The 24,726-nt window shown below is 42.2% G+C and overlaps 1 protein-coding gene across 1 annotated transcript in view; it reads right to left on the bottom strand.

Moving 5' to 3' along the window:
* The window catches only part of tmeff2a (transmembrane protein with EGF-like and two follistatin-like domains 2a), a 102,812-nt gene that overhangs the window by 41,951 nt on the left and 36,135 nt on the right, over positions 1–24,726 (bottom strand). Inside the window, exons 3-4 of the mRNA XM_079169858.1 lie at positions 20,496–20,625; positions 9,036–9,062 (exon numbers count right to left, since the gene is read on the bottom strand). Coding sequence (XP_079025984.1) covers positions 9,036–9,062; positions 20,496–20,625 — 157 coding nt within the window. The remainder of the gene's footprint in view (positions 1–9,035; positions 9,063–20,495; positions 20,626–24,726) is intronic.

The following is a 24,726-nucleotide window of genomic DNA, read 5'->3' as shown; positions in this document are numbered from 1 at the left end:
TTTATACATTCTGCATCATCAATGTGACAGTCCTATAACCAGTCCTATAAACTACATTATCGTTTCCTAAAATATGTTGGTAGACATCAAAAGTTAAATTCATAGAATATATTTCATAAAATATAAACCCGGGTGCATCATTTTATAATATTTTCTCATCTCAGTCTTGCTGTGCTTGTAATTTTTCTAATGTTTGAAGCTTTTCTCTGCTAACCGCTGTCGTCCTGGAAAGCCCTTTGATGTTCAGCTCTCACAATTTAATAATTCTGTGTGGGGATAAAGCTGTTCTCGTGGGCCTGATCAACACAGGTCTGGTCAGACAGTCAGTTCAACGTGATCTCATCCCGACTGGTGACCTAACATCACCTGACATAACACTGTCGGTAATAAAAATCACTTGAGTAAAAAGCCTGTGTTTGTGTCCCCCCCTTCCCCCCCTTCCGCCCTCACTGATCTTCTTGCTCATTAATACCACACCCGTTGCTCTGAGTGTCTAATAAAGGTTTAGGATGGGTTTACATTGGAGTTATTGAAGGGGGCCTTGTGTGCCTGTGTGTCTGACTACGGTTTTGAAGCCGTGAGTTCGACATGTTTTGCAACCAGTGAACAGAAGTGACCATATCTGGACTGCGGAGGAGTGACGTACAGTCGCCATATACGGCTCTGGTAGCGGTAGCGACCTGTCAATCACAAGGTAACCACGCCCTAAAACATACCCTGCTTTATCATGTTTGTTTTTTTTACTAAAAATGGGACCATAACTATCACAGTTATATATTACCTACAATGTTGCACTGGACGTTGCAGAAGTGGTTGAAACAAGTCAAACTTTTCTGTTTTCACTGAGCTTTCCTTTAACGTCGAGGCTATTGGTGCAGAATGTCAACTTCAGTAAGGTGCAGACTTTTCAACAGGGCTGGAAGCCTATCTGCCCTTCGGCTTTCACCTGCCTATTAGGGTGGAACATATTGGCTAGATAGGTTCTGTTTGTGTGTGTGTGTGTTTGTGTGTGTGTGTGTGTGAGAGAGAGACATGCAGCATAGAATGACCAAATAGGACATGGACAAACACACACACACACGCGGGTGGGCTGGCGTTAGTGGGCCTTATCGCAATGCCACAAAGTGGGAAGATTAGATTACTCACTTCCCCAAACCTCTAACTTGGTTACCATAGCAATAGCAGTGTGACTGGGGCGGCAGCTGGTCCTTGTGGAGGCTGCTGAAGCGGGAGTGGATGGTGGAACAATCACCGCAGGTCAGCCAGTTATTATACCACAGTAACTCACCGTCCTGTTCTATTCTGTTCTACCTTGTTTCCTACGTCAGGTGAGCTCATGCTCACCAAACACTGAAGATCATTCCTGATCATGCTTAACGTTAGCTAGCGTCAGCACTAACACTGGGCTTTTGACTGAACTCGTGGCTCCAGAATATTCGGAGAGTCCACAGAATAACCTCATGTAATCATTTTTGTGCATTGCTGCATGCCGACCACGGGGAGATCAATTGAAATTGAATTCATAATTGCGCCGCGGTGGAACCTCGCCCTTAATTCAAATTAATGAAGTGCTTGCAAATCCATAGTGTTGTGGGTTTGATCATTAGATGAATTACCCCAATCGGGTCATTGTATTTCAATTAAGCCTGAGCCCAGTGTTTATCTTTTCATTAGTCAACACTCAGGGAAAGTAAATGTAAAAATAAAGTGAGGGGGCAGGAAGTGTGTCGCATGTGCACAGGAATATTCAAACAGATCTAACGCCGCTATCCATCTCGGAGAGACTGTCGCGTTAACTACGGCGATATAATGACGGAGTAGTCATTTTAATTGTCTTGATGGCGCTGAAGGACTAGTGCTTAAAAAGTCTGAGCCTGAACAAAGCTCAGCGAATGATTAAAGACACACAAAGAAAATCAGGCGGCTGAGAGGGACACTTAAGACAACACTGAGGCGTACCGTAGGTTTGCATATGGACGGTAGGGACACGTCCCTGTCAATACTTTGGGAGACCAGAAGTGTCCCAAATAAAATAAATAATATTTCACATTATCACACACACAGAAGGAGAGGAGCAGAGGAGCAGAATCGCTCGTTGACAGTTACGGAGAAATTTCACTTCTGGCGTGACCTCGTGGTCGTAGCCAGCCATGAGGTCACCGAGGTCCGGACCTCGATCATTATTTCCTATAAAGCCCCACCGGCTCTCTGCATCTGAATGACGTGAAACCACTTGAAACTGACAGACGTCAATAAGACGGCGGCGAGGTGACTGGAGAAGGCAGAATGTGTGTGAGTGTGTGTGTGAGTGTGTGTGGCGCATCGCAGTGACAACACAGTCGTGTTCACGGCAGCGAGTTTGCAGACAAAAACTATATGATGATGAACCACATATACGTAGAAGTATTAGAAGTTATTATTGAAAACTATTGACGCTCCGTGGTACCATTCTCTAATGTCATTTGATGTTATCCTGGATTTCTACATCCCATGATGATCATTTTATCAGCTGCAATGCGCTCCACAGCTGACCGGGAGTGTCCGCAGCATAAAGTCCGGCCCTTCTCCTCTGCACTCCGGGGGATTTGAACCGCTGGTTTGATAATGTGGATCCAGACCGCACTTTATCAGAAGCGGTGGGCAATGAGCCACACGATGGTGAGATTCATGCATGATTAGAAGTGTTTTCTGTTAGTTTTGGTTTTATAGGGCAGGGACATTTTTTAGAAACTTTATCCTCATTAAATTGCAACTTTATTCTTGTAACATTACAAATTTCATTATGTCTTAAAATATCACGACTTTGTTCTTATTAAATTGCTTTAATTTCATTATATTAAACAAGTTTTGAACGTGAGCAGAAATCTTGCTGTGAAAATAAGCTATTGCAGTCAAGGGGTGTATAAATGAATTAAATTGTATTCATGTAACATTGACGTTAATAGGTACCACACGCACATTTTTAAGAGGTTAAAGACACAAATGAGGCGGAAAGAGTAACTCATGTCTACATGTGGGAAGTCTCAGCAGAGACGGCATTAAATAATAATAAGTTGATCTAAAGGAGAATAAATATTTGAAGCAATACAGAATGCGCGAGAGCTTTACTGCATTATATTCCGTTATATTTGTGTATTTTGAATTTTCACCTGGCGCCTGAATTTCGTCTTCTCCTTTACATTAAACCAAAACATTTCCACCATAGATTGATGCAAACAAAAAAAATGTATGCAGGAAATTAGGTCCCTCCACTTAATATCTTTCCCCAACAATGTTAAAACCAAACTTACGCCCTTGCACTTAGAAGACGCCTCATAAATACGAGTATTAAGACTGCAGGCAGACTGATGCTCTCCCTGCTGCCGCTGAGGGCTCATAATGGAGTCGTTTTTTACCATTCAAACAGAAAAATGGCTCTGATAAGTCACAGGACACTGTTTTGACCTTGACAAAGCACTTCATTTAGATAAGAGTTACCCTTCGAAACTGCAGTGAAATTAGGTCACTTTAATGCCCGAAGCACTCAGAGCATGACAGAGTTTAAATCTTTGACTTTGGGGCTTGAGGCAGGAGTGTCCTGCTGCCTCCGAACCAGCGCTGGTTTGATTTGGGACTACTTTAAGTCTACTGAAGGATTTTTCAAAAAGTACATATTTAATATTGAATCGTAAAAGCCACAGAGACCAGAATTACACGTAGGTCTTTTAAAAAGATATTGAATAATTAAAGTAGCTGGTTCTTCAGTATTTTCTATAGAAGTACATTTTAGAGGTAATTAGTGGTCAACTCCTTTTACTGTGTTTTTTTTTAGCCATGCCAGCTAAAAACGAATGGATTTGCATCACATTTTGTTCAGACATTCATGGTTCCCAGAGGATGGATCCTAATCACTTTGATGATCCCCTGACTCTTCCTCTAGCGTTCATGGGGTTGGCATTAGGGTTGCAATCAATCGAGAGATCAGATAAAAAATAGTGTCAGGAATTTAACAGGTCATAATTTCCTCTCTCTAATATATATATTTTATTTTGCTGTGAAAACATCTTCAAACAACTGTATTTAATCAAGTTTCTCACCAAAAAATACACTTTACAAGATTACATTAAACACATTATGACGACGTTCTAATTTACCTTTGCCAAACACTATATCAGAATAAAACTGAATGGAACCTCTGTTAACCTTGGCTGTTAGCTCCGTTAGTTAGCCAATCAGGACTGCACTGTCCACTGTAGCAGCTAACGTTAACCAGCTCTCCTGCTGCCGATTTCAACGCAGATTTATGTTGAAATCAATCTGCACACCGTTGATTTACAGCACTGTAAACCCCCGCCCCACGATTTTTTGTAATCGAGTTACTCAGGTAATCGCTTCAGCCTTTAGTTGACATTTGTATAATGCCATCCACTGATAACATCAACCTATCAGACGAGAACACGCATCTCCTACCCACTCTTCCCTGCTGCCTACTCCTGCCAGTGGGAGCAATGAAAAACCTTACAGCCCTTCCCGACCACACGCCTCTGGTCAGCCACAGAAAACTATTACAGAAGAGACATCCTCCGCTAACTATCACTCCACAGAGAAATAGCAGCAGCAGCTTCTCTCCCTCTCTCTCTCTCTCTCCCTCCTGAAGCTGTCCATGGTTCTGACACATTTACTGGGTCAATTCAGGCGACCCATCTAGTTGTTGACTGACTGACGTTGTCGTCCATGAAGCCAGCTGGCTAAATATTTCTCTACGGCTCATTTCTTACACGTGACATAATACAAATGTATCTCTCTTATAGTTGGGCATGGCAGCTTCACAGACCTGCACAACATCTCTGTAGCCAAATTCCAAAAATACACAAGTGGGACTTTGTTGACCCCCACAGAAAACTTCAACGATCAAGGCTTTGGTTGTCCTTTTGTCCCCCCCCCCGTGGTCATGTGAGCGCAATTCAATTTTCTCCACGGCGCAATTTGATTTGAACAAATGTCTTGATTCGGACTAAAGGGGCCATGTGACCAGACTCGTGCCCTCGAGGGATGTCTCTGCACAGTTGACTTGTGGTCTCTCTTATTAGATCAAATAAACGAGCGCACGAGAGAAGAAGACGCCGTGACGAGCCCGAATCCTGCACCCTCGCGCACACACATGTAGAGTTAAACAAAACTGGCAACTATCCAGCTGAGCGGAGCTTTATGTGTGTAGATTTATCCTTGGCCATTAAAATACATTTGATTTTTACTCTCCACTGCTGATTTCCTCTACAGGAGTCCAACCCGCCTTTAACAACCGCTTTCTTTAACCTTCTCCCCTGCTCATAAAACACCAGCAGCTGTCCTCTTCCTCCACCTTCTCCTCCCTCTTCCATCTCTTCTACTGTATCTCTCTCGACCTCCACTACGATTCTATCTTTATAGGATGTGTTTGCCTTTCTCCTCCTCCTGTCCTTGGCCCCCACCGCTCCCCTACTGCGCAGATACCCTCTAAGCCCCTGAGCTATTTTTTCTTAATTGTCTCTTTTTCCTCCTGAATGATCGATACGTCAAATTTATCTGACAGTTGGCGAATGAGGACCGTTCTCCGGCTTTAAAACACCCAGAGGTCTGCAAAGGTGAGCGAAGAGCTTTCAATGGAGGATATTCAGAGCGAACCTCTCTCGCTTGTTTTCAGAGGATGGCGGCTTATTTTAATGCGGATAATGACACGAAACTCTTCCCGCCTGATGCTATCAATTTCTGCTGCTCGCTTTTTTTTTTTTTTACGACGACACAGTGAAGCACCGTAATATACTTCTATGGGAGCAAATGTCCTGTAATGTAGAATTAGTAGACTTTTACTTCACGAGGAAATGATTTCCTGTTCTAGCTCTACTTCCTGTTTTATGCATTGTCTGCGCTCTGTTTACGGCCTGTGTTTTGCCATAAGTCTGACTGTTAACTTCAAACAAATGTGAAGTAAATGTAACAATATTTTCCCATTTCGGGAGCTGAAATTATATTTACTTTCACGCATTAAATCTGCTCATCAGAAGAAGAAGTTTCTCGAGACGTGTGCATGGGGCATTAGAACCTTGTCGGCTGGTATGGAGCGACTATTACGCCGATGGCATTTATGCAAGAGAAACTCTGAATTATTTGTTTCTCTCCCCCCCGTCAAACACTGCGGCCTCCATAAAGCTGAATCAACGCTTCTCTAGAACAGAGGTGAGATTATTGATTGTATTTCCAAAATCTATGTTTCCCTTTTAGCGTCACAAAAGGAAAGGGCTTTCAGGATGGGGATCTAACCGACGTGTTTGGCAAATGTAACACTACACCCGGTAACTTTGCTCGAGTGTGAGTGTTGAGCCTCAGACAGGCTCCCTCACAGTGGATGTGAGCAGGGCTGTTGTGATGTAGCCCCACAACGCTCCTCGGCCATGGACGTAAAGTCCGGCAGAGACCTGATCGAGTCTGTTTTTCAAAACCATGAAAATGCATGTCTCCTTTTGTTTCCTCTTCCTCGTGCTTCTTATTCCCGAATACCCTCCTTCTCTTTCCCTGCATCACTCGCCTTCTGTTTCTTCAGTTCTGTTATCTATTTTGCGACTTTCCTCGGGCCATTTCTTTGTCCAAGCACCCCCCCCCTCTCTCTCTGGTTGACCTAGCACCAGTTTCATTTCCGCTCGTTCATCCGCCTGTCTGCTGTCTCTTTTTTTGGGGGGGGGGAACTAATCTCTTTTCCAATCTCTCTCTCATATATGCTTGTGCATGAGAGTTAATGAAGGGACTGCATGGGTAAACACACAGGACGACTGTCAAGAGACGGACCGGAGTAAATATATGCATGCGTACGAACATGCGGCGACGGGTGAACCCGACCACCGACTTGTGTGCGGTCTGGAATGACAACAGCTCTTGTTCGTCAATTAGGCAACAAATAAGAGTCTTACTTGAATGGCACATTAATAATTAGCTGGAGCTTTGGCGTGACTAAAATACAAAATACCTTCTCCATCACTACTATAAACTCTCGCAAACTTCCCAAAGCCCCGTCCTCTTTCAGCTCAATTATTTATTATTTGTAATGTTGGTTACACAGCCACTGTTACTCCGTTTCCTTCAGCAGGAGAAGGAACTTGAAGTCTTAAGAGGACAAGGTTCCCGGTGCCACATGTGGTCTGCGCTGTCCTTGCAACTCTTCTTCTGAAACTAGCCTTGAGTATTTTCAGTTGAGGGAAAACGACAGTGGCAGTGCACATGTGTTGTGTAAGTAGATTTGTGTATCCGGCCTCCCAGTTGTACCAAAAAAAAAAAACAACCTCAGTCAAATTAATCAGTTTGAGATTAGGATTCCCAGAGGACTGTGCCAGTTATGTTTTAGTGAGCCGTGTACACAAAAATTGTGTAATTGCATTTTCCAAAACACACTTATCAGTTTTCCAAATTATTTCCTGCCTCCCAGGCCATACATTTAAGGATGATCTGAAAATGATCTTGCCGAGACTTGAAAAGTAGTTTGAGACATAAAATCCATCACAGTTCCCTGTCACAGTCACATTATCATTCACCGCAGCAGCTGTGAGCCAAAAAACCCCCCTCTCGTTTCATTATGATGCTATCAAGGCCACTTTGATATGCTTTTCTCTGTAAACACTCCCTGCTTCCTGTGGAATTACAAAGATATAAACACATTTGATGGGTAAAAAAATAATGGCAGTGAAAAGTGTATTGATGCACAGAATGTTGGTGGTTGTCCTGTTGGGCATAGACGTCACGAAGGGCGTCGGGTAAATGAAGTCCAGGCCCACCGGTGCTCCTGATGACCGGTCCGACTCTGGCCTAACCAAGTGCTTCCCACAGCATTCTGCAGCTCTTTTTAGGATCTATGTGGAGCTCTCTGAGAGCAACATTAAGAGGCTTGATCTATGATGACCGTTGTGCTTGAGAATTTAGTGCTCTGGTAGACAATTCAATCATGTACGCATATTGGTTGTATGGCGATGACGCGGCAAAAAAAGTCACACCCGCAACCACCTTCACTCCGGCTCTTTTTTCAAGCCAAACTAGAGCCGGCCGCCGCACGCTGCCACGGAAGAAATGCGTCCTGCGAGAAAAATCATAATTCTGTTGGAGATTAATTTTTTTTCGGTGTATTTTTCAGTAATAATTTATCATAAAAAGCACCACATATGCCGTCTGGCTTAAAATTTAGAAGGCTGAAATAATATTCTGACTGATGTTATCTGTTTCTTGTGCTAATGTAGGTAACATAGCCGACTCTGCCGCCAGTAATCACACTGCTGTCACTTTACCTTGCCATTTGTTGTCTCATATGCTTTTTTTTAAGTACCTCTTATTTTATCTTTCTTTTACTTCCTCTATTCATCTGTGCTACTGCCGTCCTTGAGACACTGCAACAACCAAATTTCCCTTCAGGGATTCAACAAAAGGTTTATCTTGTCTTATCTTATCTTTCGGTAAATGGCCATGTGGGGGCAGTGGTATCAAGCTGTAAACACAACACTGACAAATTATCACAATATAGAGCTGCTTTGGTGAATGTGTTACGGGACGGTCGCATTTTTAACACATAAAAGCAGAAATGGAGCCACATTTCCATTCATGTGGGGTCGTGTTTATTTCTTCATATGAGGGAAATATCTGGCTGCTTAAGGCTCCGCTATGTTCACCACTTAGTCCTGTGATCCTTTAACAATATACCAATCTTGATTATTGCAGCTTTAAACAACAAGGTGTGTAAATTAAATTAAATTAAAAAGTAACATTTTAATTATTGGATGGTGCCGTGTCATTATATTCACATTTGGATGTTTTTAATGATTTAATGATATTAAACTTAAAATACATTCATGTTAAACTTCTTTGTTTGTTTATGAATAACCCCTATTTCCTTTAAATAAACTGAACTTGTTTGCCTGTTCACTTGTCTGCCGAGTTGCAAATAGAGAGTCGGTGGAGGAAGAAACACAGAGAAATACATTAAAAAGCAGCGCATGTGGAGTTAGAACAGAGGAGGAGGAGGAGGAGGTGAGTAATCTTACCATCGTCTCCTGATCCTGAGCCTGCATCTGCGGAGGAGAAACAAACAATTATTAACCAGAGTCTCACACACAGACATCGGCTGAATAAGCCTGTGTATCTGCCTCTGTGAGAGTGTGAGTGCACCAGGGCTGTGATGAATGCCATTTTCTTTCCCACACATTTGAAGCTTCTATTGAGGTTTGACGCTATATTAATGCTCCAAATCCCAAACAAAGAACTTTTTAATAACAAGAACGGGTCAGTTTTGTCAACATAAATACACATGTGGTTTTATAATTGTAATTTACGGTGCTGTTAGACTGCTGTTAGACTGCTGCTAGACTGCAAGCCGAATACTTTGTTAAATAACAGCCTGTCGGAAATGATTACGTCTCTTTTTTCAATCAATTTAGACTTCTGGACTTCGCAGGGTTCTGAAGTTGTTAGAAATATTTTGATAAAGATTCAGCACCAATCCTATTCCAACGCTGGAATCTAATCCTGCAAATAGTATTTCACTAATAATATCAGAGTGGCCCGATCTTTATCTGCAACCTGTGCAGAAATAACAGGTTTATAGACAATGAATAGTCATGCAAAAAAAAAAAAAACAGAATCAAATAAATCTGCATTCAAATATCGATTTAGAATCCCAACGTTATCAAAGAAGCTTCGTACTATTTGTTCCAGCTCTAGAATGCGTGGAGAGACACACTTTATGTTCTTGTGTGTGCATTTGAGCGATTCTTTCTAAAAGATGGGGCAGAAAGTGATACTGAGAATAAAAGTGAAAGGGCGCCCTGGGGGCTTTGAGCATCTTCTCCATTCCCTTCTGCGGTAGGACTGTGGGAAGACACTGTGCTACGGCGACTCCTTATCCGCGGCTTTCACACCGAATCTGTGCGGAGCTCCCTCAAAACACACCGAGCGTACTGAAACTGTTCAACAATACGGCTGTGAAAGGGATACTGATGAGCACTTGGAAGAACCGGCACCGTGTAACTTGAGCCGCGGCATAAAGCGATCCGCTCAAATGCCCAGGGGCCATAGACCGGACGCAGAGCCTCAGAGGACTGTGGGGATAATAGCTCAGCTCCATATGAATATCATGTGAGAAGGGCTTAGTAGAGGAGGTGCACACACTAAAACACATGCTGTCTGCCCGGCAAGCTGTACTGATACTTTAATGACGTGAACTTTGGGTCGATAAAATACATTTGTGACGGGATAAAACCATGTCTCCAGTGGGAGGATTCTTTGAGGTCAGTGCAGCAGATGGTGGGTTGTGCCAAGGGAAAGAAACTCTCAAAGCAACCGGTCAATAATCAGTGAGGTGGCTCCGCCTCCAAAATCACAGCAGACATGAAATGTTGTACTGGCAAATTTTGGGGAAAAATATTTTCTTCTTTTGCTTTACATCAGTCTCTTTAATTGAGACGTGATAGTATAAAAATAAGAATTACCGGCTTGTGGTCGTATGTTGTATATCAAGTTTCAGTTTACGTCCATGTCCGTCTTAATTTGTCATCACTTCATTTTATCCTTCAACCCATGGACCCGAAGACACTGACTTTAAGGGCAGGAAGCAAGACAGACGTTACGAGTTTTCACCAGGTTTGTCGATTTTCTTGAACAAAAACTACCATCAGGATACCATCTGGACAGTGCACGATGCTATAATCGCTTAAAGATTGCACGCATAGTGGTTTTAAAATAAGTAATCTAAAATCCATCAGTGAAATCTCTAAAGGCCAATTCTTACTTATGGGGATAAGTCAGCATTAAAACGCCCTGACCACCATCACTCTGCCTCAAAGTTGGTGTTGGGGAAGGTGTTATCTGGGTGTCAGTGTGAGCATCAGTAGTTAACTGGACTAAAAAAAGCGGGGGGTTCTGATTAGAGAGTGGCACCTGTGTGGACAGATGAGAGACTCATCTCATCTGGTTTGGGGTTACTTTATTGGATACTGATGAATAACGATTTTAAACCAATACACAAACTGAAACAAGAGGGTTAGCTTACTGTGTAGGGAGTAAAGCCTTGGTCGGACCAGAACTGATCGCATACAAATACATTTCCCCCTGTGACAAAAAGGGTTGCAAGCATAAGATGCAGGAGCTAGCTAGCCCTCTCTTCCAGGCTTTGAAATTGCTGCCAGATGTGCAGCACAGCCACATAAATAATATAGCTGCAAAACGGGAAAGGGCTATTACAAGAAGATGCTCCCACAATTCCCACAATAATTTATGAAAAACAGGTGAGGGGAAGGTCGTAGTTGCAAAGACCAACACTATGAATATAAAAAGTAATTCATAGAGCTGCTGGATTAAAAGAATTTGCCACATACTTCAAGAATCTCTAAGAAACAACTACTGCAACGACAGCCCTGCAACATACAGAGGCAAAATAAGTATTTTATACAATTTTCATGAAAAATGTTGATATGACAGCTACACTTTCTGTATTTCAACACAACCAACTCTTCCCGGCACTCCCCTCTCCAACTCTAACTCACGTTTCTACCGCCGTCCTCTGACAACAAGTCACCTCTCGAGAGATTTCGGAACGAGACTTCTCCTTGAGCGAGACTTGGTTGGACACAATAAAAAAAAAACTATAATCAGATACCAGTATTTAAAAATATGAGCCTGCCAGTGTCAGAAACAAGCTCTGTCAGTGGACGTATAATGACGGTGAGGAATTTCCCCGAAAGCTTTAAAAAATCCATGTTGTAAAAACCCAGAAGTTTCCCTTTGATACACTAAGACATGTAGCTATGCTCCAACAAAGGCAGTGAAGAAGAAGACTGCCAGCTAGCAAACAGGGATGCAAACAATGCAGATTTCTAAAGCTGGCTTGACAGGTGTTTAACGTAGCCTGAAATGCATTCAACACGCTTGTTGGATCTCAATGATACACACAATGCATTTTGTTGAGTAACAATGAGTGCAAATAGAAACTGCTACACCTACATTGTAAGTCTGTTTCAAAGAAAAATCCACATGGGCAACTTTGATGTTGGAAAAAAAAAAAGATCTCAGTGCACACCCTGTCTTACCTCCTTTTACATCTGCAGAATTTCAGTGACCTTGGTACATGCGGGACACTGCATGTGCAGCGTTTCATGAAAAGGCTTAGCTTGAAGGATCAGAAGGGGTTCATGGGAGATCAATAAAAACCTTTAGTATCTGCACAAGGGCAGAGGTTTCAGGAGAGAAAGGCTGGCATTAGAAAATAGAACAAAATGGCAAGGGAGATGGGCACAAGCGTACTTTTCTGCCCACTTGTCTGCCAAATAAAGGGTCACAGAGAGGAGATAGCGTGCAATTTTATTTTGTGAGAGGCACAGAAGAGTGAGCAAGAGAGCAGAGGAGGCGTGCCAAGAGAGAGAGAGAGAGGGAAAAAACAACCTAGTTACCTTTTGTAGACAATAGATGATTGAGGTGATTTTCTTTTCAGTTTCGCAGCGATTGATTAGACGAGGGACAAAGCAGAGAGAAAGAGAGAGGAACCTTCGAGGGGAACTGTAATTAACCTCACTGTGCTGCTTATATCAGAGGCTGGACTGCATTGGGCACACACACACACACACACACCAATGGAACACACTTTCCACCTTCTGCTGTAAATAAGGCTTGAAAGTTAGGCTTCAGGATGGCTGCAGGGATGTCGACAGGCACTGCATGGCAGGCGGTTTTATGTATCAAACTACCTGTGTGTCCTTGTAAAAATTGATTCTCATATTCTGAAGAGCTATCTTCGCGGTGAACCCTTGTAATGGATTTTTTTTTGTTTTGTTTTTATGATACACAAGCAGCACCACTTCATTCTTTGTACAAAAACTACACAACCTATATGTGCAATATCTACAACGGCAATGAGAGGCAGATTATTTGAGCTGGGGCAAGCACAACTAAGACTCTTCAGTATTCGCAGCTTTAAAAGGCTATGGTAGCTGTCTGGGGAGATGTAGAACAAGTTTCTGCACCTTTGAAAATGATGTTCCATCAAAGCCGAACTTGATAGGAACATTTTCAGCTCAGTGGGAAACATATGGTTTTTAATCTACTGACCACAGGGGGTTGGCGTATCCCGGGATTCCGCAACAATCTTCACCACCAAATAGCTTTCTAGATGGAACGCAGATCCCAAATTAAAATCTCAGAAGCGGCGGACAGTCCGGGGTCATCGCTATATCACACTATAATTTGCCAGAATTGCTGACGTTTCCTCCCCGACTGCGATTAGAGAAGACTTTTCAGGTTCAGAGCCCCAACCAGCCCAGTATCTCCTGGATTTATGAGCATATTGCAGGAATCTGCCTGGCACGATTTACGGCCAGTGCCAACATGTCAGCATTTATGTAGGCAGAAAGCATGGGTGTGGAGGTTGGTGGGGCCGGATGGCTGTCACAGATCTGCAATGAACGCTTGCATTTCAATTGCTGACCGTAACTTGCCATGCTCCGATACTGCAGCAAGCACACACTTTTTGTTTTTGAATGAAGCCCAGGTATTTTTGGATTTAGAATAATCATCTAACCCTGATGTCCCAGTCTAAAGATCGGGTTGTCCCAACCTAAAATGTCCTTCGGAAAGACCTTGAATCCCCTCTGGGGCGCTGCTCAGTATAGCTCATCTTGACCTCTGACCTCCCCGGAGGAGAACTAGCAAATAGAAAATCTCCCTACAGATCAATAACGTATTAGACGATCATCACTTAAAGTGCTTAGAATTCAGATAGAATTTGCAATAAATTAGCGCCGACAAGACCTGAATATTTTTGAGACCTGAATATTTTTCTGGGGGAATTGGGGGTGTATTGATGACTTCTCCTTTACTGTATGTGAGATTATAGCAACGCTGATTGTCATTTAGCTCCTGGTCTACTGCTAACCCAGAGTGCGCGTCTTAAATCATCATAAACATATGGCTCCTGTCATCTGTTGGTGCTCAGGGATTTGCAGAGCGACAAAACGGTGATTAAACATGTCATCAACATTTTAACAGTGTGTCAATTAAACCCTCTCCCAACTCCCCATCGAACGACTTCCTGGAAGTTACACTGTTGATATTTGCGGAATGGAATTGGAAAGTGCTATGTGAGTGCTTGCCTTCGCTAAACTCCCTCCTTTGGGGAAAATAGACGGCTTCGTTTGTTTCACTTGGCCAAGCTAATGCTCCTCACTGCGCCGGGCTCACACTTGATGTGATAGAAAAGTGGTACCATCCTGTGGTAATCAGCTCTCACTGGTTTTGTAACGCTGAGAGCTCTCCCCGCTATCGGCCTCTAAATCAGAACTTCCTTATCTGTCGGTGACATGAAGGGAATAAAGACCTGAAAGGACTGGAATAAAGGAAGTGAGAATTTGCTTCTCTGTCTGACAGACGTTGCACTGTAAAAGTCAATAATGGGCAAGAACACCCCACTTTGTAAGATGGTTCGAACCTAAACCTCTGTCGTATAACATTGCTCAGGACGTGCACACTTTTCTACGGCCGCCATCACAAGACGCTTCTCCTTGGGGCCCATAAAAACAGAAGGCTTTGGTATCGCGTTCGTCTGTGCCTCAGTTTCGACACTTAGCATGAAACTGGCACCTCAGCACGCCTCCTGTTTACTGTTTGGAATGACAGCAGACTCTAACGTCTGGCCTCTTGGCCCTCAGCAGCATCCAAGAGGGTTTGACGGGAGCACAATAAACTGTGCTGTCAAAAGGTCTGTCATGTACAGTAAAGACAAGAAGAGATCTGGTCATGTGACAAGACAACAACATTAACATTGTTTCTCACCAAACACAACATTTTACATGATTACCTATGAACGCATCACGCTAACATTATAGTTTACGTTTGCTCGATACTCATGTTTACAGAATAAAGCACCAACGCGTCGTAATATAACTCAATGCAACGAACGTACGTATGTTAGCCGTTAGCTCTGTTGAGCAGGACTGTGCTGCCCGCCGGCTGCTAACAGCTAACCTTACTAGCTCTCCTCCTGCCGGTTTATTCACAATGTAGCATTATTAGGGGAATTGTCTATCATCTCTGGTACCATATGGTGAAGTAGAGAAACGAGTACCATCCCGCTTTTTTAATTTTGGCATTGACTTAAGTAAGTATCGTTTCTCATGACATGCCATTTGCTGTTGGTGGTAATAGGTCATGTTTGCGATCACGTTACGCATAATTACTTCATGAGGTAATGGTTTAAGTCTGAATAAGTTGTGTAATATTTAAGTGCGACAAAAAAAACACGTAAATTTAAAAATCTATAAATCCAAACTCCCTATGTAAATGCTAAAACAGGTAAATGTGATAGGATTGTTTTTTCAACATTAACAATGGAGAACTCTACATCTACTTTACACTAATTCATATATATAACAAGTGTTTCCCTCAGAGATGTCTGTTTTAGGATGTTTTTTTCACCCCAGCTATTAAAAAACAAGTATTGGAACTGGCAAGCAGATATCCATTCCACTACTGTGGGAGCTAATGGCATTCTGGGAGATGGGGATGGAAAGGAGGACAGGGAGAGATCGAGAGAGAGGGAACCAGAGGGAGAGGATTTTGTGCCAGTACATGTACAGCTTGGGTGAAGTAGTTTTGATGCTCGCATTACGTACAATTAGTAACTCGTATTGCTGGTATTCGTGATATCTCCTAACGTTTCCCGCCGTTGCACTCGTTTTGCGTTGGCTTAGCAGAGAGTATCAACTAAATGGCTAAGTGGTGAAGAGAGCCGAGAGGAAACACTTCAGAAGTAGCTGCCTGCCCTACTTTTCCACATGAAAGGGTTGTGTGCAACACTCGCTTACGTAAGAAAGCTCCCACACAGCAATCCCGTCGTGTGTTTAACTAAAAAATGAAAAGCAAGCATTTGTAAATTTAGATATCCCCATGTTATCGAAGACTTCATTACTTTCCTGACTATATTTACATTTCTTTTCAATTTCTTAGTTTCAAATTTCCTCTTAATATACCAAAGTTGCAGTACATAGGACGGCACTAATTTCAACAGAAATGAGTAACTCCCACCCATTTTATTACTGCATTGCTGTGGAGTTTTAAATACATCTAAACAGCCCTTTATGTCATGTCATGATAGCTTGTTGCTATGCAAATACTTAATTGAAGTATGTATTTAATGAGTTCAAATGTATTTCTTTTTAATTTAACACCCCCTTAAATATATCTGTTTACTACCATTATATTTGAATGAGTGCATCCGTTCTCCACTGAGACCTGACTCCCCCTGAGGAGAGCGGTTTTCTCGCTGCCTTTGACCTTTTGCAAGCTACCACAAACAGAAGGCGATAATGCTCACATTATGACTGGAGATTACTCGTTAAAAAAGGAAATGAAAAACCTCAATAAATGAGTGGAGAAACATAATGAATGCAGATGCTCCCCTACGGGGCCCAAGGACTCGCTGAATGGCTTGATGAGTTGTGAATCACACACTCTGACCTTCAGTCACCAGATGTTAATACAAACGAATACCTTTCCCGGATTTCACAGCGACAGAGTGATGCCTGTTTGTCGGGTTTAATCGTTAGAGACGTTCCAAAGTAGCAGTTTGATTGGCATGCATCAGCGCATATATCTTGTTATTAACATTTAGTATCAAAGGAAGTGTCGATTCTTTTTTTTTTGAGCAAAAAAAAACAGTATACTATGAAAACTAGCACAGTAGACGATACAATAAGAACGTAGTATGGCACTGGGACACCAGTCTTTGCGGACTATCATTTCTGACCGGGAGAAATGTTTTATACCTTCTCTTTTAGTTTGGTTTTTACAGCTCCATATCCCATCACATGAGTGCTTTACAGACAAAAGGCAGCAAACTTTGTATGTTTTACATTGTTAAAACAGTCTTCCATTGTTATTACTAAATGTCTCTGGGCCACTGCTGCATTAATATTACATTGAACACATTTTCAGTCTTCTATCATTTATTTGTTTGTCTCAAGGGTACGTCTTATTCAAGAAAGTTCTTTTTTTTCCCCTCACCGCGTCACCAACCACATTTCCCAAGTTCCCCAACCAAATGGAACGACACAACCACACTAAAATGACTTGAACGCACAATAACCCTTCACATGTAGTATTCAAGATAAAACCCACTGAGCTAAACTTAGAAGGAGGCGTGAGAGTCGGACTCCACTGGAATGAAAATTGATTGAGCCGAGAGAGGGAAGTACACTTGCTTTCACTGTGGCCTTGTTCTGGAGAAATGCCAGAGCAAAGAGAGGGCAACATGTGACGCCGAACAGAGCATACTGTAGAACCACTGTCATTGATTTGTTTTTTCAGAGGACCACAAAAACATCCTTGTTTGAACCCTGCGTTAACATCTAAGAGGCACTGCTTGTTGCATGGAAGAAAGGGGACACTATTCACTTTCAAAAGATCCACAAATCCACATCACGCACACTGGCTTACGCTATCACATGGCTCGCAAAGGACCTCACACACACACACACACACAAGCACACACAACGAGCACTTTAGAGAGAGGCTGGAGGTTTCATGTGACCGTGCAAAAGTCCTGCCTACTGGCACACAGACTGTTACCGAGGTCTCCGCACGTTCCCTCTGCTGAGCTGTGCCCGTTCGAGGGCAACTGAGTCAGCGACTGCTCGACTCAAGCCGGCGATGCCGTCTCAGCCTCAGCAGTGACTCACGTGGGCCTCGGAAACAGCCAACGCCACCTTGCCGGTGGATTCACTCATTCACAACTTACTCAGAACATGACTCACTTAATTGGTGGATTTTGAAAGAATTCCTTTGGGGGCGTAAGGGAATGCTTATTTTTTTTAAGTACACGCTCGTCCATTTGGATTTGTCATCACAGGATGCAACACATTGCGTGGGTCAAACCAATTTCCAACATGTTCTTACAATATAAAAACGAGACGGGGTAAATAAAACACGGCCTGCTTTTGTGTTTAAAAATGTCCCAGACTGCTTGTTCAATGAAAAAAGGGCATGAATAGGAACCAGGCTGGGGCGGTAACTGTGTCTTCATACGTTTTATACTTTTCACAAGCAGCGGGTACCGACGGTACCGACACATCAGTGGTCTGAACGGAGATGATATGGTGATGGCGGACTGGCAGTTGAATAAAATCATCTGGCAAAAAACTGCTTTTGTAGTTTAAAGAAGACCAAAAAACCAAAATCGCCATCTTTCTGAGCTCTTTCAGCTGCCTGTTACACCGCAGAGACCGACCTCTGGTTGCTGTGCACTAAAACACATCACATCAAGTACAGCATCACAGAAAGCACCGCGTCTGTATTTGTGACGGGACTAAAAATCACGCTGTCAGGATTTCTAAATAACCTTGTATACCATAATACAGTGGAACATGTAATATATGTATAACTACATCAAACACTAGTCACAGCGGTCATTTTCAAAAAGAAGGCTGAGTGTCATAATTAAAACAGACCCACCTTAAACGCAGTCACCCGCATGTAAATGTCGTTATTTTACGAGGATCTCATTTCTACTGCTGCCTATAGAGTGAATCCATATAAGCGTTCCTAAACTTTTTTAATGACTAGGAACCTTTAACTTTATGGCACTGCATAGTCCGAGCGGCACTGCCGGTGTTCATAACGTGGCTAATGAAGTGGCTGACCTTTCCCGACTGAAGGCGCCCACCGACTCAGCTGCTTAAACACCAAGCTATATCAGCAAACAGTAATCCCAATTATGTTAGATAATTACACAGAGGGCTTCTACTTTACAGCCCAAGAACAGATGAACACCATAGGTGATTGCTAATTGGACAGGGTACAGAAAAGGAAGTTATATTCTTATTTTTATAAAAGAAAATGGGTATTCCCTGTATACTGTATTAAGGTTAATCTACAACAAGCTATGCAGTTGTTGAACAAAAAAACAAGACGGAACCTAATCGCTCATTGATGTGAAGCAGAGGAGGGGTTTGCCCCTGTGGAGTATGTTGTTTTTTATTACGGGAACAGATTTATCTTGCTTGTATCATGGCCACTTGCCAACATATTATTTTAAGGCAAAATGTCTTGAAAGATTGCACCAATGAGTGTCCAGATCTTAACCCTGACTCACCAGAATCAGCCAAGTCAATATCTTTTTCTACGACAAACATATTTAAGCTGGATTTGAGCATCACAGTTAAAGAGAGTTTCCACCGTCTACTGTATATCGTCTTTATTTGGCTCCATTAGTCATACAGTCAGGATAAAAAACACACCAAAATTAAACAAGTGGGTTCACTGGATTCCTCGCAGAACTGGTGCGAGCACTCTTTGAATTTCTTTTAAAATAAAAAATGTCTTCACATTCCAGTAAAGAATGAAGTGGCGATCAAGATGATGTGTGATTCAGCCATTGGATTTTCTGCTATGTTGAGCAATGCCTCTTGGCAACAGTGTTACAGTAACCACCTATGACAATTCATGCCTTTTGACATTTATTTAAGCATTACGCAACGAAAAGGCCACAGCTGTCAAGCTTTCTTCAACTTTCTGTTTAACACACCAAATTGAAGTAAACTGTTTAATTGACTTGCTTAACGCTCGGCGGTTGAGCAATGCGGCGTTCGGTTTGTTGCGAGGACATTGTGTGGCTATGATGAAATCTCCATCCGTTCAATGAGAACACTTGTCACTTGTCATGGAAGTTGTGCTTGTTACATTAAACTTGGGGAAATTACATCAGTCTGTCACCTCTGGCAATTTATTTTTTCATCATGCTTTAATTTCTTTGAAGTACTGCATCACTCTGCAATCACTGAACCCCCGTCCACTGCAAGTCTCTGCATGTATTGATGATTAGGACATTTAAGCCTGGAAATTGAACTGCTGTATATAATACAATGTTCGATTAGCTATTTTTTACCTTGAGTTATATTACTGCTATTTCAGTGGCCGGTAGATTTGGATGCAAAGACTGTGGTGTGTGTGTTCTGTTCTGAGAACCCCCTGCAGTGCCACACTCGGTGGTTTTCCCGCTGCAGTTTTCTGAACCTGACACAGATAAGACCTGCGGTGAGGTTACAACCCAGGGAAGATGTTCTGAGGGTGGCTGAAAAATGCTTATTTCGGTTTAATCGAGACCTGTAGTGAATGGGCGGGAAATCGGGACAGTCTGCGTTTGCTTCTGGCCAGAGACGTCTAGGTACCAAAAATAAACTGTGCACAAGGCGTCGAATGTCTGAGTTCACGCTGAATGAGTCTCAATTTACTGTCCCATTTTTCTGAAGATGCTCTTGACGACAGCACATCATTTCTTGCGCGAAAGGTGCGATACAAATGCACCTTCTGCGTTACATCCTCTGCATGTTTCCAGAGTGTTACCTTTTTACTCGAGTCTTATCTGTTGGTGTACGTGTTGTGGGCGCTGCAGGGGTGCGATTGTGATGAGCATTTTCTTGGGTTATTCGTCTGCGTGGGCGCCATAATAATGTAAATGCACGTACCAGCAGGACAGGCGCCTTCTGACATAATGAGTACTTCGGACTGCTGCTTGCAGGCGTCCCTGCGCAGGAAACACTCGTTCTGGTAGTTCTGATTGTTGGAGCCGCACACCGGGGCATAGTCGTTGTTGCACTGCAAGAGAGGAGAAAGCGGGTAAGAACGTTAGGTCATATAAATGTCATGTAAAAAAAACACATTGATTGTGTGTCATAGAATCAAGATGAATGTATATTCAATATTCAGACATTCGAGCTCGGTGCCATTGTCTTGACAGGCTAAGGACTTGCTTAACACAGCTGAGTGCTCAATCATACGCCGTGTGTGAGGCCTTGGTAAGGGTCAACTCCATTTCATTAATGCCACTTTAGAAAACAATGCCAAGGACTGATTTTATCATTGTATTATCTAGCCAATTTCTCTGCTCATCATGCAGCATTTTTTTCTAATGGTAAAAGAGAGATTTTCTCAACTGCGAAGATAATCCACATATTGATAACGTATAAATACATTAAATCATTTGAAATGAAATCAAGAGGAAAATGCAACAACTTGAAACTTTGTTTCGAAATTTCAAGACCCCTGAATGAAGATGATATAGGAATACATTTTATTTCGATTTCGTAAAGCTTCTATTTCCTTGCTGTATTTGGAGATATCTCACTAATTTAGTTTTTCAGATGTTGGGGGATGAATGTGTAGTAGAAAACAGAACAATACGTCCCTTTATGACACCGTCAGAGGTCCTTTCAGTGCAAATGTGGTGGTTTAAAAATGCTTAGGGTTTCAATTTTGACCTGAAAAGACCTCAATTTAACATTTTTGAATTCATGCTGGGTCCAGATTGGATTGTGCAAAATAAAATAATGCAATCACACAATGTAACAAAATAATAATATTAGTAATGTGTGAGTGAGAGCCAATGGTTGTGTGATCTGTTTTACCAGCGTGAAATTGAGATTTTCAGCCAACCTTGGTGAAACAGATGCCAAAGGTTGTTGAAGCTGTGTTTTGTGCCTCATGGGTTCGATTATGACTAGATAATAATGGTGAAATATGTTGTTTAAATAAAATCAGAATTACTCATCCCCAAGGTGAAGCAGTGTTGTATACAAATACATACAGCAGTTAAATTGTGCAGAAAATCAAAGGTACAGGATACTTTTATCAAATTGAAACAGACTGCACAGTTGGCTGTTTGACAGATCTATACATTCAGTGCTGGGATTTACAAGGTGTACATTTGTTTATCCCCAAATTCAGCTATAAAGGACAGCTGGGGGTGCATGCCTCGTCAGCATTGTATTCAATTATGGAACTGACATCATCACAATCACATTACAATTGTGAAAGCCCTGAAATCACATTTTCTCAATCAGCTTCTTACTAAGAGTTTACACTCAAGGGACGTCTTTTTTTTGTTCGCACGTCAATACGTTTTTTCCGAACTGTTATTTCTGACATGATACTCTCATACAAAACACGAATATTACGTGGCGAATAAGCAACGTTATTTATTTTTTCAGAACGAGAGTTTTTCGCACTGCAAATAAAGACATCAACCAATCACGTTGTGCGTAACGGACATGTTGAAAACGTACACTATAGTGTACGACAACACAGAGGACATGAAGTCCGAACCGAGACGGCAAATTGTATTACTCCAGACAACCTTGATATAGGCAGCGCAGACCAGATTGAGCCCCACACATATAGACTGTGTCACTGTTTACCAGAGGCAATTTAAACTCACCCAGAGCATTTCGCTCAAAGGAAACGGTATGAGTCAATAGAAACCTGGTCGATGGTCCTCTGCCTGCGAGAAACTATTCAAACCTTTTATTAAAAAGAAATCTGCAACTGTGACAAATTTGCATCTCTGCCGGTATGAATAACTTTGAATGCGAAATATTTGCAGGCGAGAGTTTTGCATTTTGGTGTTGAGTACATGAACACACTAATTTCTGCCAAAGTTAATACAGTTTGATTTGTTCACTGGTTCAAAGTGGACAATGCTTAAAAGGAAAAGGTGATGTTATGTACTTCCAACATAATCTGGTGATGAATTTGATCAAACCAGACCCACACAATCCTGATGAAGCAGATTAACTGACTCTGAAATTCTTGAGAAATAATACCGACAGATGTTTTCTATTTTTAATATTTACCTATGTTAGATTTGCTCGACATTATTTTTAATCAGTCATATTCATGCAACATATTTCTTCAGAAAACAGACCAGCATCTACTGCTGCTCTCCTCTGGTGCCGCTCCACTGGAGCAGTAGCAGGTGAAGTGACTTGCTCAAGGGCACTGAGCAAAATAGCTGCTACGGTACAGAAGAACACTACGCATTCATTTCCCCACATGATTTGTTGTCTTCGGAGCAAGTTTAGATTTCTGATGACTGATGGCACCGAGCACCGACGAGTCTTAGTTTTCTTTTCCTTTTTTTTTGGGGCCTTAGAGGAGAGATATTCATTTTGATTTGATATCGATTCCCCTGTACAACACCGCAGGAATAACACATGTGATTATTCAACTGTGAAATATTCCCTTCTATTCCCTGGGAAGACGGAATGGCTATCAGAGGGTCCAGAGAAATTGTTGCTCCGAAGTCACATACCATAACCTGATTAAATTCAAATGCTGAAAAGTGGGCAATGTGTGAAAATGTGTTCCTGCTTGGCTGTGTGACATCACAAGGACAAGGGGCTCGTTTGAGAGTCCCCACAGGAAGGAGGCTAAGGAGCTCATGGCTCTTTGTCTCCACTTCTGTTCCCCTTTAAACCTCTAATGGATTGACCTGGAATCTGTTCTCTCTGGGCCAAATCATCCGTCTGTGGCCTCAGAGAACATTACATGACTCTCCCATAAAGCATATGACTGTGGAGAAGAATTGCCACTCTATGTATGTTTACAGCCACTTGACACTCCCAACTAGAACGTAGTAGATACGTCCACACTAAGCCAGCGTAAAAATGCATCTTTGTCTTCTCACACTAAGCCCGAAGCCTGAGCTGCTTAAAAACATTCGCCAACGTGAACACATTTTTAAAATGCCTTGAGTTTTAGTGTGGACGGGAAAGAATGGGAGCTTTGTTAAAAGGATGGTGTAAGCCTGCTCCGTCACAGTCAGGAGCTACGATGTAGTGAAGAAGCAAACTTTGCCACCCATAAATCACCGTAGGAGCACTCATTTTAAATAGCAATGATAGCCTATCACACCATACAGCTGTTGTCACGGACCTGTTCTTATGTCACAGACTGTAAATAACCCATTGGTTTGTTGACTGCAGTTTTGAAACCTCAAGTTTGACATTTTGACAGTGACCATCGTGGTTTTTGGTCGTCGCCATCTTGTTTTCTTTGCTACCAGAAGTGACAGAAGAGGGTGGAGCTAAGTACAACCGAACTTACAACAGACACTTTAACTTAAGGCAACCAAAAAATGTTACAACTAACTTTCATGAACTGAAAACACACTGACAACTCTCAAACTGGACAATGCGGTGGGAGCGACCTGTCAATTACAAGACAGCCCCGGCCTAAAGCATACCCTGCTTTATGGTCTATTTTACTGTAAATAGACCATAATTAACTAAATAAACATCATGCTGTATTGAAGAAGACTTGAATCTAGAGATTGAGACCATAAACTCATGTTTACAATGTTTACTGAGGTAATAAATCAAGAGGGAAGTAGAGTCATTCTCTCATAGACTTCTATGCAATCAGAGGAGTCGCCCCCTGATGGCCATTATAGAGAATGCAATTTTCAGGCACTTTTTTAGGCTTCTTTTTTCAGATCCAATGGTTTGCCGCCTGATTTACGCTCATTTGTCAGAACACATTAAGTGACATTTCATCGCAGTAGTACAGGAGTTACTGTTCACAAGGTTAACATAAAACTTTCATGACATTTCTTTTAACATCTTTTTTTATTTATTTAACGACGACTTTAAACCTTTGTCTTTAGCGATCCAAAGCTCACATGTGTTACGAGAGAACGCTCACCTTCCTCAAGGCAATTTCTCTCTAAAACAAAAAGGCCAGCCAGAAAATGAAATGAAAAATATTCATATGATTATCATGCTCGTTCAGGTCATACGACAGAGAGATATGGAAAGGAGAACAGCTAAACTGAGAGTTAGGTATACCGAAGGCGATCACAGAGGGCAGGAGGGGACTGAGCGGAGAATTAACGGTGTTGGTTGAGATCGTTTAGGTGTCTTG

The sequence above is a fragment of the Pholis gunnellus genome (genome assembly GCF_910591455.1).
Source record: "Pholis gunnellus genome assembly, chromosome: 12".
NCBI classification, from domain to species: Eukaryota; Metazoa; Chordata; class Actinopteri; order Perciformes; family Pholidae; genus Pholis; species Pholis gunnellus.
This window is presented reverse-complemented; position numbering and strand designations above follow the sequence as displayed.